This window comes from Vulpes vulpes, chromosome 14 (genome assembly GCF_048418805.1).
Source record: "Vulpes vulpes isolate BD-2025 chromosome 14, VulVul3, whole genome shotgun sequence".
NCBI lineage: Eukaryota > Metazoa > Chordata > Mammalia > Carnivora > Canidae > Vulpes > Vulpes vulpes.
Genome location: NC_132793.1, coordinates 52144209 through 52160541, shown reverse-complemented (window position 1 = coordinate 52160541; position 16333 = coordinate 52144209). Strand labels below are relative to the sequence as shown.

The 16333-nt window shown below is 42.2% G+C and overlaps 1 protein-coding gene across 2 annotated transcripts in view; it reads right to left on the bottom strand.

The window, feature by feature from the left end:
• EFNA5 (ephrin A5) overlaps positions 1-15662 on the bottom strand; it is a 276426-nt gene extending 260764 nt beyond the window's left edge. For both annotated transcript variants that reach the window (XM_072736639.1, XM_072736640.1), the window contains exon 1: positions 15364-15662. In XM_072736639.1, coding sequence (XP_072592740.1) covers positions 15364-15488 — 125 coding nt within the window. In that variant the 5' untranslated portion in view covers positions 15489-15662. The remainder of the gene's footprint in view (positions 1-15363) is intronic.
• Between the last annotated feature and the right edge of the window lie 671 nt (positions 15663-16333).

The following is a 16333-nucleotide window of genomic DNA, read 5'->3' as shown; positions in this document are numbered from 1 at the left end:
TGAACCGGTATATAAGAGTATAAGGAATTATTTTTTCAATAATACAAAGTGTCAATAAGTAAGTCATCAAAATTTAAACTTCTTGAGTACCCTTTCGCCAAGAAAGGAGGCCTGGAACAAGAGAGGGATTGTAACCATTAATCATTCATCAGACACTGAATCCAAGTAACATAAAATTACAGAGTTGTACACTTGAAATAAACACACAGCGAGCTCATTCCCTTGATAAATCTTAACTTCCAATTTAGTAGGACAAAAGGTATCTGCTTTTCTACGAAATGACACAAGAGTAACAAAGGTCAGCCTAGCATTCTAGTGAGCACAGCCATTCGAAATATTAGAGCATTGCACTTAATTTTAAGGGAAATCAGTTGTGCACAGTTATAAGCGCTCTTTCAAATAAATTTTGATTCAATAATTTTTACTTTTATGGCTACTTGCCAAGTGCTGTCCTCACCTGTCACTAAATTTCTGGGTACAGCACATAGGATCATTGATAATTTTCCTTATAAATTACTATTTGGGGTTGTTTTTTTTTTTTTTTCCCCGTAAGTGAGGTTTATACCTTCAGGAGTAAAACAACATTATAAAATAATCGTGTAAGTATATGATTGCAATTTTAAAACAAGTAACAGACACATTTGCCATTCTCCTAAATAACTATAAACATATGAAGTAAAACCTGCTTTGAATAATCACCAGACAATTCTACAGAAAAGTGGCCCTTTGACAGTAATGGGTTACTCAGGTTTCAATGCATTAAAATGTGTTCCTTGACAAATTCTGTTTCCTTTCTCAGCGAGATGCTGTTATGATCTATTTATGTTCCTAACATCAATGTGTGTATAATTAATATGTACTAAGTTTAAAAGCAGTCGATAACAGGAGTTTTTTAAGCACAGAGGCGTCAAGAGGCTAAACCCTGTTCTTCTGGCAGCAGGATTCAGAAGAATCCAAGGATCCCAGGGACAGCCGGGCTGCCTGTAAGGAACAGCCCCAGACAGGAATTGATTTGTTTCAACAAGCTCCTCATTGGAAATACAAGCATTCTCCAAGAGGGTGTCAGTATTCATTAATTTCTCCTTTGAGATGGAGATATCTCATTATACCTGCAAAGTCCAAAGCAGAGTATCAGGGTTTTAGAAGTCAAGAGGAAGCAACACAGAAGACACAGAGAGGAGACGAGAGGCATTAAAAATAAACTTGACAAAGGAGATCCAAAACCCCTTTCCGGGGAAGAGGAGGCCGAACAACTTGCTTCTCGCGTGTCACCCTCTGCACATTGTCATCCTTGCAGAAATCCCAAGATAAAGCCTAAAACATAAAATGCAACTCAACCTATCTTTCACATGGTCACCTTTCCCATGATGCTCTGAAATTAGGTCTTTGGGTTTTCCACGCAACCTACAAGAAAATACAGAAGTAGAGAGAGAGATGCACTAGGCCGAAGGGAGGTGGCCTCCTCGGGCTCTAGCCTTTTTAGAACTCCCTTCTCAAAGTCCTGTCACAGATATACTTTCTTTTACATCTGCACAAATCTGAGGGGGACTTATTTTCATTATGCCCCTTTATTCACAAAGGGTGAAGAAACTGAGGCTCCCCTTAGTCACCATGAGTGGCACACTCAGGAATCGACAAGAGCTGACACTTAACCAGACCTGAAATATGACGAACAAAACGTTAATGCAGACAACTGCAAAATCTAATCTGATGGTACGTTTTTAAGTGCCTCACTCTCTGAGCCCTTGCCTTTACAGCACCACGCAAGCTCACTTAAGGCCATATCCCCAACAGCTGCTATTATAAAAACTCAAAACCAAAAAAGTACATCAATTCGCTTTTATTTTATACAGTCGAAACGGTCTATAAACATACACATATCAGTATTCCTAAGAACCTGATTACAACCCTATTAATGTGATGACAAATCATTGTTAATAACTTTGAGTTAAATAAAAACTATTTAATGTATTTACTCCTTCCCTCCCCCTCATTTTTTTTAAATGAAGGGTAAACACAGTAACTAGAAAAATTCAGCATCTTCTACTTCACCTAAGCAGGGCGATGACCACAAATCTCAGGTGTATCAGCTCATTCTGAACAAAACCATCCTTTAGAGATATGCAAATGACTTCATTTTTTTTATCAATGAAGATATCCTATTTCTAAATGTAATAATCTTCTAAGCACATAGCATACTCTGCTCTTAGGAACCACCTAAGTTCACACAGGCACAGAGTATTCTCAAATTCCTGTATCAATGAGCCTCATAAAACTAGAAACTAAGCAGATGTCATCTCAAAGTCACTGTCTCAGAATGCTCACTAATATGTTACAGCACGGTGAGCATAAGCATAAACCTACTTAAAAAAAAAACCCCAAAACAGTAATGTCTTTATTTACTATTCTTAATAAGAGTCATAGTTCTTATAAAATGCTACCCAGTGTTTTAATTAAACCCATTTTATCAAGGATTTTAAAATGCAAAGATTTGCTTCTGTTTGATAATTACCTATAAAAAATGTTGGTAAAAACTATTATAAAAATAAAAGGATACTTGAATTAAGAGTGCTCACCATCCTTCCCCCGCCCCTTTTCTTTTTATTAAACTATGGCTGATTTATAGTACAAACAGTCCCATCGTTCTTTTTATAATCATTGCGTAGAGGTAATTTTGGTTAAGTAAGTCTACAGCTGATGCTTTCAAAGACTTTACAGTTCACTCAGGAGATTAGTAATCTCGTATTTATACTCACCGAGTGAAGAACAAAAAGGGTACGCAGGGTAATCTGAATTTAACTAGTTCCATCCTTTACTTGTTAATACAAGCATCAGATGATATTTATTCTGTAAATCAAGTGACATACAGACTGTGAAAAAAGTGGAAGCATATTTATGGACTTTTTATCACCTGGACCATAGAGGAACAAAGATTTTTCACAAAGGACACCAGAATCAGAAAATTTTAAAGCAGGAATGACTTTTCCCCCAAGTCTTTTATAGCTCCATTGGAAGTGTAGGCCCCTGAAAGCCACCCACAACAAACCCAGCCAGTGGAAGCAGAGACACTATTAGTCATCTTCTATGCTGAATATAAAATGAACATTTTGGGTTCATTTAAGCATACCAATTTAAATTGGAAAGTGTTAAAAAAAAAATCTGTTTCTGAGGTGTGATTCCGGCATGGCCACATAAAATACATCTTTTGGGGAGGGTGTGCAAATAAATATCCTTAGACATTTATGACAGGATCCTCCTAAAACTTTTTGGACTAAGGCAATATTTTCACTCCGGTAGAATTTGTCTAAGCAAAACTTACAACAAAATCTCTGGCTTATTACTTTTCTTCATGGTGGATTTTTAATGATGCAGAAAGCTCAATATGAAAAGCTATTTTATTTGAGATTTGGGGGAAAGTGGCTAAAAATGAAGACTGCTTGGTCTTAAGACAAATAACCTTCACTTGTGCAAATACTGTGCCATTTTAGAAATTGTAGAACCATATAGGAAGTTCAGTGCAAATACAACCAAGAGCCCCTGATGAGGAGCCAGAGGTAATCTCTCTCCCCACTGACTTATCTAGAACCTCGCTGCCCAAACTGTGGTGCACAGACCAACTGTATCCTATCACCTGGAGCTTGTTAGAAATGCTCACTTAGCAGGGCCCTGCCCCAGATCCACGGAATTAAAATCTGTATTTCGTCAAGACCTCCAGAGGATCTACTTGCAATTAGACTGTGAGAAGCAGTGATCTAGAAATTGCTAACCAAATGCTTCATGCAGGGCTGCTGTTTACACTGTTTACTGTGATATCTCTACTATAAGAACAATACTGGTGCACAGTGGACACTCAATAAATATTTGCTGGATAAATCCATATGTGAACATTTCTTACAGTACTATCTACTCTGTGTATAAAATTGTTGTAACTGCACAAAACTGCAAGTCCCCTCAGGGTACAGATGCTGTCTTCATCTCTGAAGCTGCTGTGTGCCTCCCACTGCTTGCACGTATCACTCAAGAGATATTTTATCAATTGTAAATTTTAGATATTCAATATAAAAATATACCGTTCCTGTTGGATATTAGCTATGTTATTGCTTTAACGTGAAAACTTCGGAAAAATAAGTTAAAATCAATACATAATTCCTAAATTCACCCATTTGGCTTTGATTTTAAGTATACGACAGAGAATTCACCCAAGGAATCAGAACAGTCATGGAAAACATTATACAGGGCCAAGTCCTAATGCCACGTGGTACCAGAGAACAGGGATGGCACGGATGATTGAAGTCCAAAATTGATTCCAAAACCTCATGTTATTCAATAGCCTCGAAGTCTTTTCTTACCAAATCTCACACCAAAGCTGCTGTAGGTTTCAGAAAGGTCATTTTTTAGTTTTATTTCCTTTCTCAAAACCACCACAGGACAGGCCCAGAAATAGCGGAACAGCCAAAGCCATCAAAAGGGGAAAGATTGTGATAGAGCAATCTCCATAATAAACGAACGAGGTAATTAGTTCTCAAATTACCAGATATCAATACAGAAATCTAGAGATAGGAAGTAACAATTCGTAAAAGAGGCAATTGTAAGAAATAATCAGATACGTGGGGATCCCTGGGTGGCGCAGCGGTTTGGCGCCTGCCTTTGGCCCAGGGCGCGATCCTGGAGACCCGGGATCGAGTCCCACATCGGGCTCCCGGTGCATGGAGCCTGCTTCTCCCTCTGCCTGTGTCTCTGCCTCTCTCTCTCTCTCTCTCTCATTCTGTGACTATCATAAATAAATAAAAATTTAAAAAAAAAAAAAAATAATAATCAGATACGTTAATAGCATCTCCAGATGCATGGATAACAAGACCATTTCAAAGCAAAACCCAAAATTATGAGATATTCGGAGTCAAAATTACTGCTGGTCCTCTCAGTCCATGTAATAAGGGAGGGATACTAAAGTTAGGACTCCCTCCCCAGTAAGGAACTGCTTTGTTTCTTTTTCAATTACCTGAATCAGATTGTCTTTTATGCTTTTTTGTTTGGTTTCCGGGAACCCAGAGTTTCAAGTTAAGTCATCAGGTATGTCTGACCCCGCATGTATATATTCATATAGAATATCCCATATACGCATACACGCCCCTCCCAACACACACTCTGTCATGTTTTTGTTTTCCCAAGAGTATACTTGACAATGGTGATAGCAGAGTGTGTAATTAGTTTTCATTGTTCCCCTGACAGCTAGAGTTCCATACAAGACCCTTTTCTTTTTATGTTGTAAATGCTATGGAAAAAATACACTAATAACAGGCATTTAATTATGGGCCCAGCAACCATAGTGGGAACACTGCCAGAAGAGAAGGGAACCTCCGGAAGAGCAAAAACATACATTTGCAGGGGAAGAAAAAAAGTTTGTTCCTCGGTTACAGTAATTCTCAAAATACTGATGATGGGCATAGGATGGAAACATTTCGACTCTTTCCCTGAGTCTCCATCGACAATAAAGTAGGCATAAAACGCCCTATCAATACTAAAGCCAAGAAAACTACCGTTATCTGTGCTAAAATATTAATAAGAATAAAGGCATTGCTTATTAATAAGGGAAATACTCTTTAGAAGGGCTGGGTTTTGATACGATCAGTGAAGAGCACAAAGATTCAGTTTCAAATTTTGCTTTTTGCTCTGCTTCTCACAGAATTAAATGAGCACTTGTGAAACCAACTATCTGGGTGCCCCATTCCCTGAGGCCTCCTTTAATTTGTTTTATACAGTATTTAAAATAAAGCATCCCCCGAGTTGCTGTCAGGGCGCACACCAGATCTGTCACCGAGGCCCTTTCTCGCCTGATTAATTAGTAATTGGGAGACACATTTTGGCAGCTTTCATTTCCCTATTATTTTCTCTAGTTTGACACAAAACCCTGTCAGGAGCACCACTATTTGAACTGTACCCCTCTTAGTGCTGGGTCACTAAATTTTAATAAATGGAGCCCTCGCCAGAAAACTACCGAAATGGGCATAAAAGTTTATTGAAGCAGTAACAGTAAACAAATATATGAAGAAAACACTGAATGCCACAGTATCTAAAACACTAATGGTCTGTCTGAACCCAAGGGCTATTGGCAAGAGCGCAGAACAGAAAGTAAAAGAAAAAAGTCTTTAATAAAACCACCGCTTTCATCTGTCTTTAAAATATATATATATATTAGTTAAATAAAGCAGACACACGCTTTGGTGCCGCAGAGCCATACATCTGAGCCTCCTCCGTTATCCCAACCCAACGACTGCGTTTGTTGGGAGGCAAAGATTGATAGTGGCCGCAGGACTACAGAAGCCGTCCAGGAGTCACAAAAGCTCTGTCTGAGCCAAACAAAGAAACATTTTTCATAAAAGGTAAGGTGAGGAACCTAAAAGTGAAGCTAAAAAGACTGATACTTCAGAGACCTGCAAATAGCTACAGAATCAGTTTCAGGTTCTCCATCTCAAAGTGTCAGTCACTTCAAAAAAGCATCCTGCTACTCTGGTGGCTCAGGACACCTGTGCGCCATGGCAGTGGCTACGCTGTGCGGGTCAGAGGTCACAGCTTCCACATTCCCACATCTGTCTGGATTTTTCTTGCCCTGAAACAACAGAAGGGGACCTAGGCTCATTTGCTCCCACTTTGTTTAACCTAATTGTTAAACACAAAGGATCGTTTCCCCATATTTTCTTTTCATTTCCCCATACTTAGAATGAGTTCTCCTTTTCTTTCCATCCCCATTTGTTTCCATGAAACTAAGTCCTATAAAAACCTTAACTAAGAGGTTAAGCTACCCCCCACCCCACCATAACATTATGAAAAGTCGTACGTCCCAGTGGTGTCTATGGAACACGAAACATCAAGTATCACATCTACCACCATCCACATCTAGATCACAATTTGCACTGTAATTATCCAACCAAAATAAGCCATGCCTTGATTTTATTCAAACCATAAAACTGCATCTTAACATGACAAAATACTTTCCTAATACGTATTTTCACAATACGAAGCCAGAGCTAGTTGTTAACTATCGTTTCTATGCACAGGAGTCACTAATAAGACTTAGAATGGACACTCTGACAGCTTGGAAGCAACGAGAAAAAAACAAAAGTGTTTGCTAGTCCAAAAAGGCCACTTTGGACACTTTGGTTATTCTAGTCTTTCCATCAGCCAGTCAAAAAAAACAAAACAAAACAAAAAAATGGATGGATGATGGATATCAGAGGAAAGCTCTTCAGTACAAAAACTGTCAACTCCTACCCGGACTTCAATAAGGAGTCTATGAGATGTTTTATCATTTCTTAAAAACATGCATTTTATTTACCGCCTTTATATTGCATCTGCAATCACCAAAAATCCTACTTCTAATGAACTGAGGCAATCTGTGATGTAAGTAGTTTTCAATCTGTGCCCAGTTTAATCAGACTGAGTCAGGTTACTTTGAAATTAATCTTAAGGAAGTTCTGTTTTTACTGCAGTTCATGGGAATAATGTTCCCAGACATCATCAAACAGATGCAGTAGCAAGAAGTTTAGTATAAATTTTTGGTAAACTTTACTGGGCCACATGTTCTTCCAAATGTATCCAAAAATACAATATGTGGTGGAAAATAAGAGCAGACTCAGTTGATACGTTCTCATAATTCTTAATAACAAATATGAATCTACTTCCAATATAATTTTCCATAAGAACCCCTAAGAACAGTCTAGTAATGAGAGAATGAAAGACTGTATTTCAGGGACAAAAAGGCTCTAATTTCATAGAATGCTTCTGAAAGCACCCCAAAATGTTTCATTTTTAAAACTACATACTTTTATCAGTACCTCTTCGTAGAGAAAGATTCTTGGTACCGCTGAGTGATTGAGGGGAAAAAAAAAAAAAATGTTGGCTGACATCAAAAGGACTACTTAGAACAATTAGAAAAAGGAAATTAAGATTTGGGGGCGGGGGGGGTGTGTGACCATCGGGGCTATTATTACTCTGAAATTAATAATAAATTATAAGCTTCAAGAGAAAAATACATACGTAAACATGGTACAGCCCAACATGTAACATTTAAATATGCCTGGGTTTAAAATATATTATCACTAAACTAAAACCTCCTTTATTTCAACTAAATGGAAGACAGCCTTTTAATGAGCTCACAAATAACTTGATAGAGCTTTAAATGTAGAGCCCTGCCAAAATTATTAGAAAGTGGTTTAGTCCTTCTCTATCGTCCATATTCATTTCCGGACCAATTTCATGAAAGAAATAAAATCGCTTAAAACAAGATGGCTGCTTCTGAAGGGGGAAAAAAAAAAAAACAACCCGCTGATGTACCAGGAAGCCAAAACCCTAGCTTTTCTAAATGGGGGAACAAAAACTTAGTCTTTTTTTTTTTTCCTCATCTCACACGTTTCCACGTGAAAACCTAGAGATTACACCGTGCAGTTATTTAAAATTATAGCAATTTTTTAAAAGGCCTAATCTTTGTGTGCCAATAAGAGAAGTGTCCAATGCATACACATGCAGCTATCACATGACCAAAATCCCCACGTCACAGCAGAATCACGGTCATCAGTCATGGAAAACGGGTCCCTTGATAAGTAATAACAGGAATAATACCGATGTACTTCATATCCCTTGAAGCATCGGTCAGAAAACGTCCAGTGACGTCCTGTTACAAACACAACATCTGTATTGGACTTTTTAAAGTAAACAGCCTAGGAACTTAACTGTCCGAGTCTCTCCTTGAACTGCACTTTGCTGACCTTCCCTGAAGCAAATGGCACATTAATTCTATGACATACATAATAAATATGAAAAGCATTCCCCTACATTGTGAAATAATTTTTAAAGAGATTTTTTTTTCCTAAAAATCACTCAAAACTATTTTTATTTCTCACTTGAGTGGAAAATAAGACCTGACAGTAACATTCTCCTCAACCTGTCAACTGTCAATTGTATGAAGGATGTTTCTAAAGATGACAAAGGTTTATTTTTCCTTATTGGAAATGATAGAATTCTCCTTGAATGAAAGCTCAGGTAACCATGACCGTGGTACACTGTTGTCTCTCAGCAGCTAGCTCACTTAAGTAGGAGTTTTCACTATTTTAAAATCGTGTTTTTATTGAAATCCATGGCTGTTTGAAAACTAGACTCCAAAGCCTCAAAACCAAGCGTTTATATCCACACACATTTCCCATTTCAAAAGAGCGCACAGATCTCAGGAGTTCACAATAAATCCTTCAAAGTGCAACAAGGAGTATAGATTATCGAGAAGATGGACATACAGGGGACTTCTTTCATTCATAATCGAACTATGTGTAACAGTTACAGTCCAAAAAGAACCACATTATCACTTTTTGAATTTTAGACTAAGCTATTGTCTTCCTGTGCCTTGTTTACAACTGACTTAAGTTTGACGACGTAAATGCAGACAAATTGTAGGGGAAACAGATCTCCTGGTTGTGAGTAATATCCCATTCAGAAACACTGGAAATTCAAATTAATCACAAGAAATTTTTCTACAAAACAGGTCAGGATATAGATTCAGAAGCAAACGAAAACATAAAACTAATAATATAAATCAGGCCCTTAAGAGAGACAGTAATTTACTGCTGTTTAGCTGTCTAAGGCCACCATCGTAAGACAAATTACCAAAAGTGAATATTAATACCTCATTTCTTATACTCCTCGTTGAGGTTTTTACACCTGAATATGAAGGTGTGATCCGTCACAAATGATCAAAAGGCAATATTTTTCTCAGTTCGGAAGACCGATCCTGTCTCAATATCCTGGGTAAGTGGCCAGGGCCCTGCTCACTGTACTTAGGGACACACGGGCTTCCTTTCCAACATGAGCATTCGGACCAGAGCTGCTTTTTTTTTTTTTTTAACAGTTTGTGTACTGTTTCTAAAAAGTAGAATCAGTCGACATAGACTGGTTCATTACTAAAAATAAAACACAGGTTTTAAAATCCTCACTGCTACTGGAAGGGACTCAAAACAAATACAAAAATGAAAAGGGTTGATTGAGTGGCATCTTTAAAAAAAAAAAAAAAAACTATCAAGCAAATGATTTATTTATATTGGGGGAAAAAAAACACTAAACAATAGATCAATTCCACTCATATGTAAAATTCTGTTCTTGGCATTTTCTCAGTTTTGTTCCACTTTGTATTTTAATGCTTTCTCTTTCTCAAAGGTACATTCTTTTAGCATATTCTTCTCCCAAGCTTGCGAAGGCCAGGACTCCTGAAGGACTAATTGTATTCATTCATTTTCTGGGCCCAGCATGAAGCTGGTAGCTTGCTTGGTTCATAGCAACAGGGGAGGAGAGAAGGAGCTCATCTTTATCTGTCCCTATCCAACAGGAAATCAGGCCAGTGGACAGAATGCAATGCAAGGCCTGCTCAGGAGGCATCTTGCAAGATTAAATGGCAAGAAATTCACAAGGTTAATTTGCCCCCAAATAAGTAAGTGCTCCTTCCAAACCTGATCCTCAGCCTTCAAAGGTGGAAGCCTCTACAGCTATTGATTATCAGCCACAACACACATGACAACAAGATATTCCTTCAGTGAGCCAATGGCTTAGTTAACACCACTAAAATCAACTAACAGGCAGTAATGAACAACTGAAGGCGCCCTCTGATTCTTTTAATCACAGGGAGTTTATTGACCTTGGTCTCATGCTGGAAATGCCAAATTAGACTGTACAGCCAAGTGTGCCTCAAATAGCACTGATGTCCCAGTCATCTTAAAAAAAAAAAAAAAAAAAAAAAAGACAGTTGACTATTTCTGAAAGCTTATTATGAATATATGACGCATAAAATGGATGGAACAAACACCTCGGTAGCTAACTCTTCTTTTCAAACTTTTACGGAAAAGTGGCCAAAAACAAGAAGCATATTTTTCTTATCCGGACCTGTAAAGTAAAAGAAAACACACACACACACACACACACACACACACACACAAAAAAAAAAAAAAAAAGAGGAAGGGGAAGGGGAAGGATTCACTTCAGGTCTCCCACAGATAGATCAGGGGAAAAGAGAGGAGATAAAAATCCCTGTCATACTGCTTTATTTTTATCCAGATGTCTACATAAATTCTGATATAAAGATCAAAATGACAAAATCACCTAATTACATCTAATACATTACATGGAGGCTCAGAGTTAATAAAGTTAAAAAATTCTAGATAATGCTTTCTACTTGAAGGACTTTGTTTTTAACAAACAGTATTCGAAACATTTAAAATTTCAAAAATAAAGTTAATCCTGTATAAGTCCGGTGATAAAATGCATTCAAACCCAGGATCAATTTTCCATCTTTCCTCAGAACATATTCTTAGATTTAAATCAAACCGATTTCATTTATTTGTCAGTGGAAAAGGCACAGGGCTGGAATACTAGTATGCATACAATAAAACTCTAATGACTCAGATTTTTAAAAATCAAACAAATTTACTTTGAAAGGAAAAAAATAAACACCAAAGGGATTATTATGACCAAGAGGAAAAAAAAAAAAAAGTTACTACTTCTCTCTACTTAGGCACATATATATGATCTGTAAGCCAGAAAGGGTTAGGAGTACTGACCTAGAATTCGTATCACTTTCACAACTCCAAGATTACATGTTAACAAAACTAAATGATGTCAATTACGTGCTACTGGAAGATGAAATGTTTAATTTACAAGTCCCTACAAGAATTTTCAAAGTCCAAAGAAAACATGATTAGGTTAAAATTTAGTATACCCCAGGTGAATTATAGAGATTTTTTTTCCCCATCAGAGCATAACACTTTAAGTTGGTGATACTCAGAACCTAACAGAAGCAAAGCGTTAAGTGAGGAGAATCAGTATTCTTAAAGTACGCTGATAATATTTGCCACTGTATTATCTTACTGTTCCACCCATTAATGCCAACTAGTAGGAGACACGTTTAATTATCCTAGCATCATTTTGGCAACTGGTCAAAAGAAACCAAGAAATTCTTCCATATACACACAATATCTAAAAGAGTATTCTCAGTGGAGGCACCAAACTGTTTATAGGAGGCTTCAGATGGAGAGAGGCATGTTCTTATATTGAGTCATCTCTATCTTTATAAGCGTAGCTGCTATGGGAGAAGGTAAAGTTTTATTACTGCAAGTCTCTTTAAAAGTTAACTTAAAAGCTTTTTTACATTCTTAAAAGAAATTAAAGACAAATAGCTATATTCTCCTTGATTTAGATATTCATTACTCAAAGTTATTTAGTAACATGCTGGTTCAGAAGCAGCCTTCAGAACATGAAAAGGATCACTCTACTCTGTTACTCAGGTGAAATCCAGACAACTTTCCAAATCCTTAAAATATGCAAGATGCATTTTGGCAAATTTTATCACATACTTCTATTCAGATCGATAGTTCTCGGTTGCTATTTCAGAGATTTGTGCCAATTCAAAACATAAAAGTTGGTTTGGGGCCCACCACCCAGTAAATACTAGCAGCTAAAAAGTTATCAGCATTTGAAAATTGAACATCCACTTTCCAGAAACGAATACTCAGGACGATAGATTCTATCTGGTAGCATATAAATTTAATATTTTTTTCTTCTGTTCATCTAGATCTATGGATGCTAATGGCATAATGGAGAGTCAGCAATGAAAACATAAACTCCTAGGACTACACAAGTTACAATATAAGATACTTAAACCCTGTGATCAAGATGTAATACTTAATTCTAATTGTATTTAAACACGATTTCAATTTCAACTCCCTTGGTATAAGCTAAAATATATTTACTTCATTTCGCAACAGAATCCCTTATTAGCAGCTTGTCTACTGAACTTTTCTAAGAAAAAAAAATTTTTTTAATCTGTTTAAGTTGCAACAAAAGTTTTCAACTTTCTTCCAAAAGACTGTCTTCTGATCTTATTAGTTTACCAAGTCCTAAAAAAAAAAAAAAGAAAAAAAAGACTTCTATAAAATCAGAAGGCATGCTTAGATTACTGTACAAAATGATTACATTGAAAACAAAATGTAAAACATTGAATTTACAAAATTAGTAAACCCTTGAAAATTCTCTAAAATGTTTCTTCACCATCTTTTGAGATAAACTGTGTTTATTTGTAAATTAGTTATTTTGCATTGCCTCTTTTTAAATTACATCCAAGCTGAATTTTCTTAACACAATAAAAAAAAAAAACCCCACATCTTATTCACCATTTCAGAGATAAATCCGCCTACCGGTCCCTACCTTTTCAATTACGTTATCTTTTAAAGTAAGTTTTACCAAGACATCGTATGATGATAAACGTGCCCACAAACCCCTAAGAATACTAAAGTTAGAGCTGGGTCTCTTGGGAGAGGGATACATCATCCTTTCTTTTGAACGTTATCAAAAATGATAATGATCAAATAAAAAGGTATTTCCACAAGCCTGGAATTGGAGGACAGACTCGAAAATACCCTTTGGTATTTTGAAATTCTGAAGATTAACTTTGTCTGGGCAGGTTCAAAGCCACCATGGCATCCTGAGCAGAGTTTTCTACAGGCAGGGCAGATCTATTAAAAAACATGACCTGTGACAAAAATCAATGTGCTAATCTCAAGCCAAACAACAGTATCAAAAGCATAAAACAGAGATAACCTAAGATAAAACGTCCTCATACTAACTCAGACTAGCTTGACAGGTTAGGAAGGAGGGGGACGTGGGGGTGTCGCGGATTCTTTCAGTTTTAACCCAGGACGACTGGAACACCCAAGTATCCAGATACATGAAAACCATGAGCAAAAAGATCACCCTGGGAAGTTTGGAGTGGGAAAGAGAAGACAAACCGAGCACAAAATGCCCCACATTCCCCTAACCGGTTTTCGCTGCTGTTTTATTTAATAGGGCGCTAAAGTTCAGAAATAGAAATTCCTCTATTTCGTAGATGCTGTTTAATAAAGCCCAGGGGGGAATAAAACCAACCAACATAATGAGACTTGCTTTTAACACCATCACAACTGGAAAGCTTGCTCTATTTGTCTTGTCAGCTTTAATAAAAGGCATCTCCTCTGGCAGGATGGCTTCTCTTTCTTTGCCTAAGAGTGGTAAGTGGCATGTCAAAGGAGAAATAGCTTCCCATCATCCCACCACCCACCTCCCGGAGACTTTTTTTTTTTTTTTTTTTTTTTTAAGATCCAAACTTTCAGGGCTGTCTGTCCTTCTGGCAGGCGGTGCAGTTTCGGGCTTGGGCTGCCCGGGCGGCCCACCTCTCCCGGAGCAGCAGGGCGGGGTGGGGGCTGCAGGGCCTCCCTCCTCCAAGCGGGGGATGCCTCCCAAGCCCGGATCTCGGGGCCCAGGAGGGAGGCGGGAGGGCACGGCCTGCCCCAGGCCCCTGGCTCCCCACTTCCCTGCAGCGGAGGGCGCCCCGAGGCCAGGCGCCCCCCCACCCCCCGCGCCCCGGGGCAGGCGCCGGACGCAGCGCGCACCTGGCAGCTGGCCGCGGGCCCGGGGAGGCCGGGGCTGCCCTCGGGCGGGGCGCGGAGGGCGCTCGGAGCTGCTGTGCACCCGCGGGGGGCTCGCCGGCGCGCTGCCCTTCCAGCAGCCCCGACCCGGGGCGCCCCAGCTCCGGCCTCCCGCGCCCCCTCCCGCCCCGCGGGGCCGGGGTGACCGCGCGCCTGGCCGCGGCCGCCCGCCGCCGCCCACCTCGGGCTCCCTCCGCCGCCAACTCCGGCAGCTCGCTCTGCACACATGACGCAACCGGCACTGGAGCAAACTTTGTTGCACCCCGAGCCCGCGGGGTGGGGAGGGGGGGTGGAGAGGTGCCGGGTCACTGGGGGGCGCGAGGACCCCCTCCGCCGCCAGGCGCCCCGAGCCCCCGGAGCTCGGCTACTTGCAAAGCCGAAAGCTTCCGCTGCCCCAGCCCGTGCGCTCTCGGAGCGCGCCCAAAGGGGGAAGAAAAATGCAACGGGAAAGAAAATTTTAAAAAAAATAATAAAGGGGGGGGGGAAGGAACTTTGGGGATGTTTGGCGGGTCCTCCCCGCAGCCGCCGCGCCCCCCAGGCTGCAGGCGGGAACGCCCGGAGGCGCCACGCCGGGAGCGGGGAGCGGGGAGCGGGGAGCGCGGAGCGGGGAGCGGGGAGCCGGGAGCAGGATGCGGGATGCGGGCCGGCTCGCCCAGGGCGAGGCGGCGCAGGAGCCTCGAGTCCCCGGCGCCCCGGGGGCGCTCCCGGGGATCCCCGGCCCCTCGGACGCGGCTGAACAAAGAAAGAGCGGCGCGCCCCGAGAGCCTCCCGCGGGCGCCCCGGGGGCCCCCCGCGTCCCGGCGCCGCAGCTCGCAGGGCGCGCGGGTCCCCAGGCGGCCCGAGGAGCCGGCCCTGCGCGCCGCGGCCGCCTTACCTGGGGTTGCTGCTGTTCCAGTAGACGGCGTAGCGGTCGGCGACGGCCTTGGAGCCCGGGTCCTGGCTCAACGCGCACATCCAGAGCACCAGGAACACCAGCGTCAACATCTCCACGTGCAACATCACGCCCGGCCAGCGGCGGAGCCCCCGGACCGGCCGCTCCGGGGAGAGAGCGCAGGGATCCGGAGGGCGGGAGGAGGGGGAGGGCGGGGGAGCCGCGGCGGCAGCAGCAGGAGGAGGAGGAGGGCAGGAGCCCAATAAATACGAATAAATAAGAACGAAGAGTGGCGGCGAGAGAAAAGAGGCGCACGCCGAGCTGGGGAGACGGTGGCGCGCGGGGGGGGGGGGCGCGAAGACTAACTCGCTCCCCCACTGGAGGGTTCCGGAGGAAAATTTAAAAAAAATTTTTTTTAAATTAAAAAAAAAAAAAGAGGGATCACAAGATGGAGAGAAGCATGCGTGTGTGCGGCGGCGAGGGCGAGGGCGAGGGCGGGGGCGGGGGAAGGGGTGCCGGGCCGGGGCTCGCGCGGCGGCAGGCCGGTCACCCCAGGAGGAGGGGGCGCGCGCCGGGCCGGCGGGTTGGGGCGGGCGGCGGCGCGCGCTGCACGGTCACCGGGAGTTGCGCGCCGCGGCCGCGGGGAGACATGCACCGGCCCGCCGGGCCCGGCTCAGCGGCGGCGCCGCGGGATGCGCTCGGCTCCTCCTCCGCCGCCTGCGCCGCCGCCGCCTCCGCCGCCGCCGCCGCCCGGGGCCCTCGCCGCGCGCCCCGCTTCGCCGCAAGTTACTTTGGCGGCCGGAGCGAAACTGCAGGGGGCGGGCTCCGCGTGGATGCGGACGGCGGCCCCGCGGGGTGGGGGTGGGGCCGGGGCGGGGGCGGGGGGCGGCGTGCGGGCACCCCGGTGCCGCCCCGCCTGGTGCGAGCCTTCGCCGGGAGCCCCCGCTGCAAGCCCCGGAGGGCTCGTCGGTGC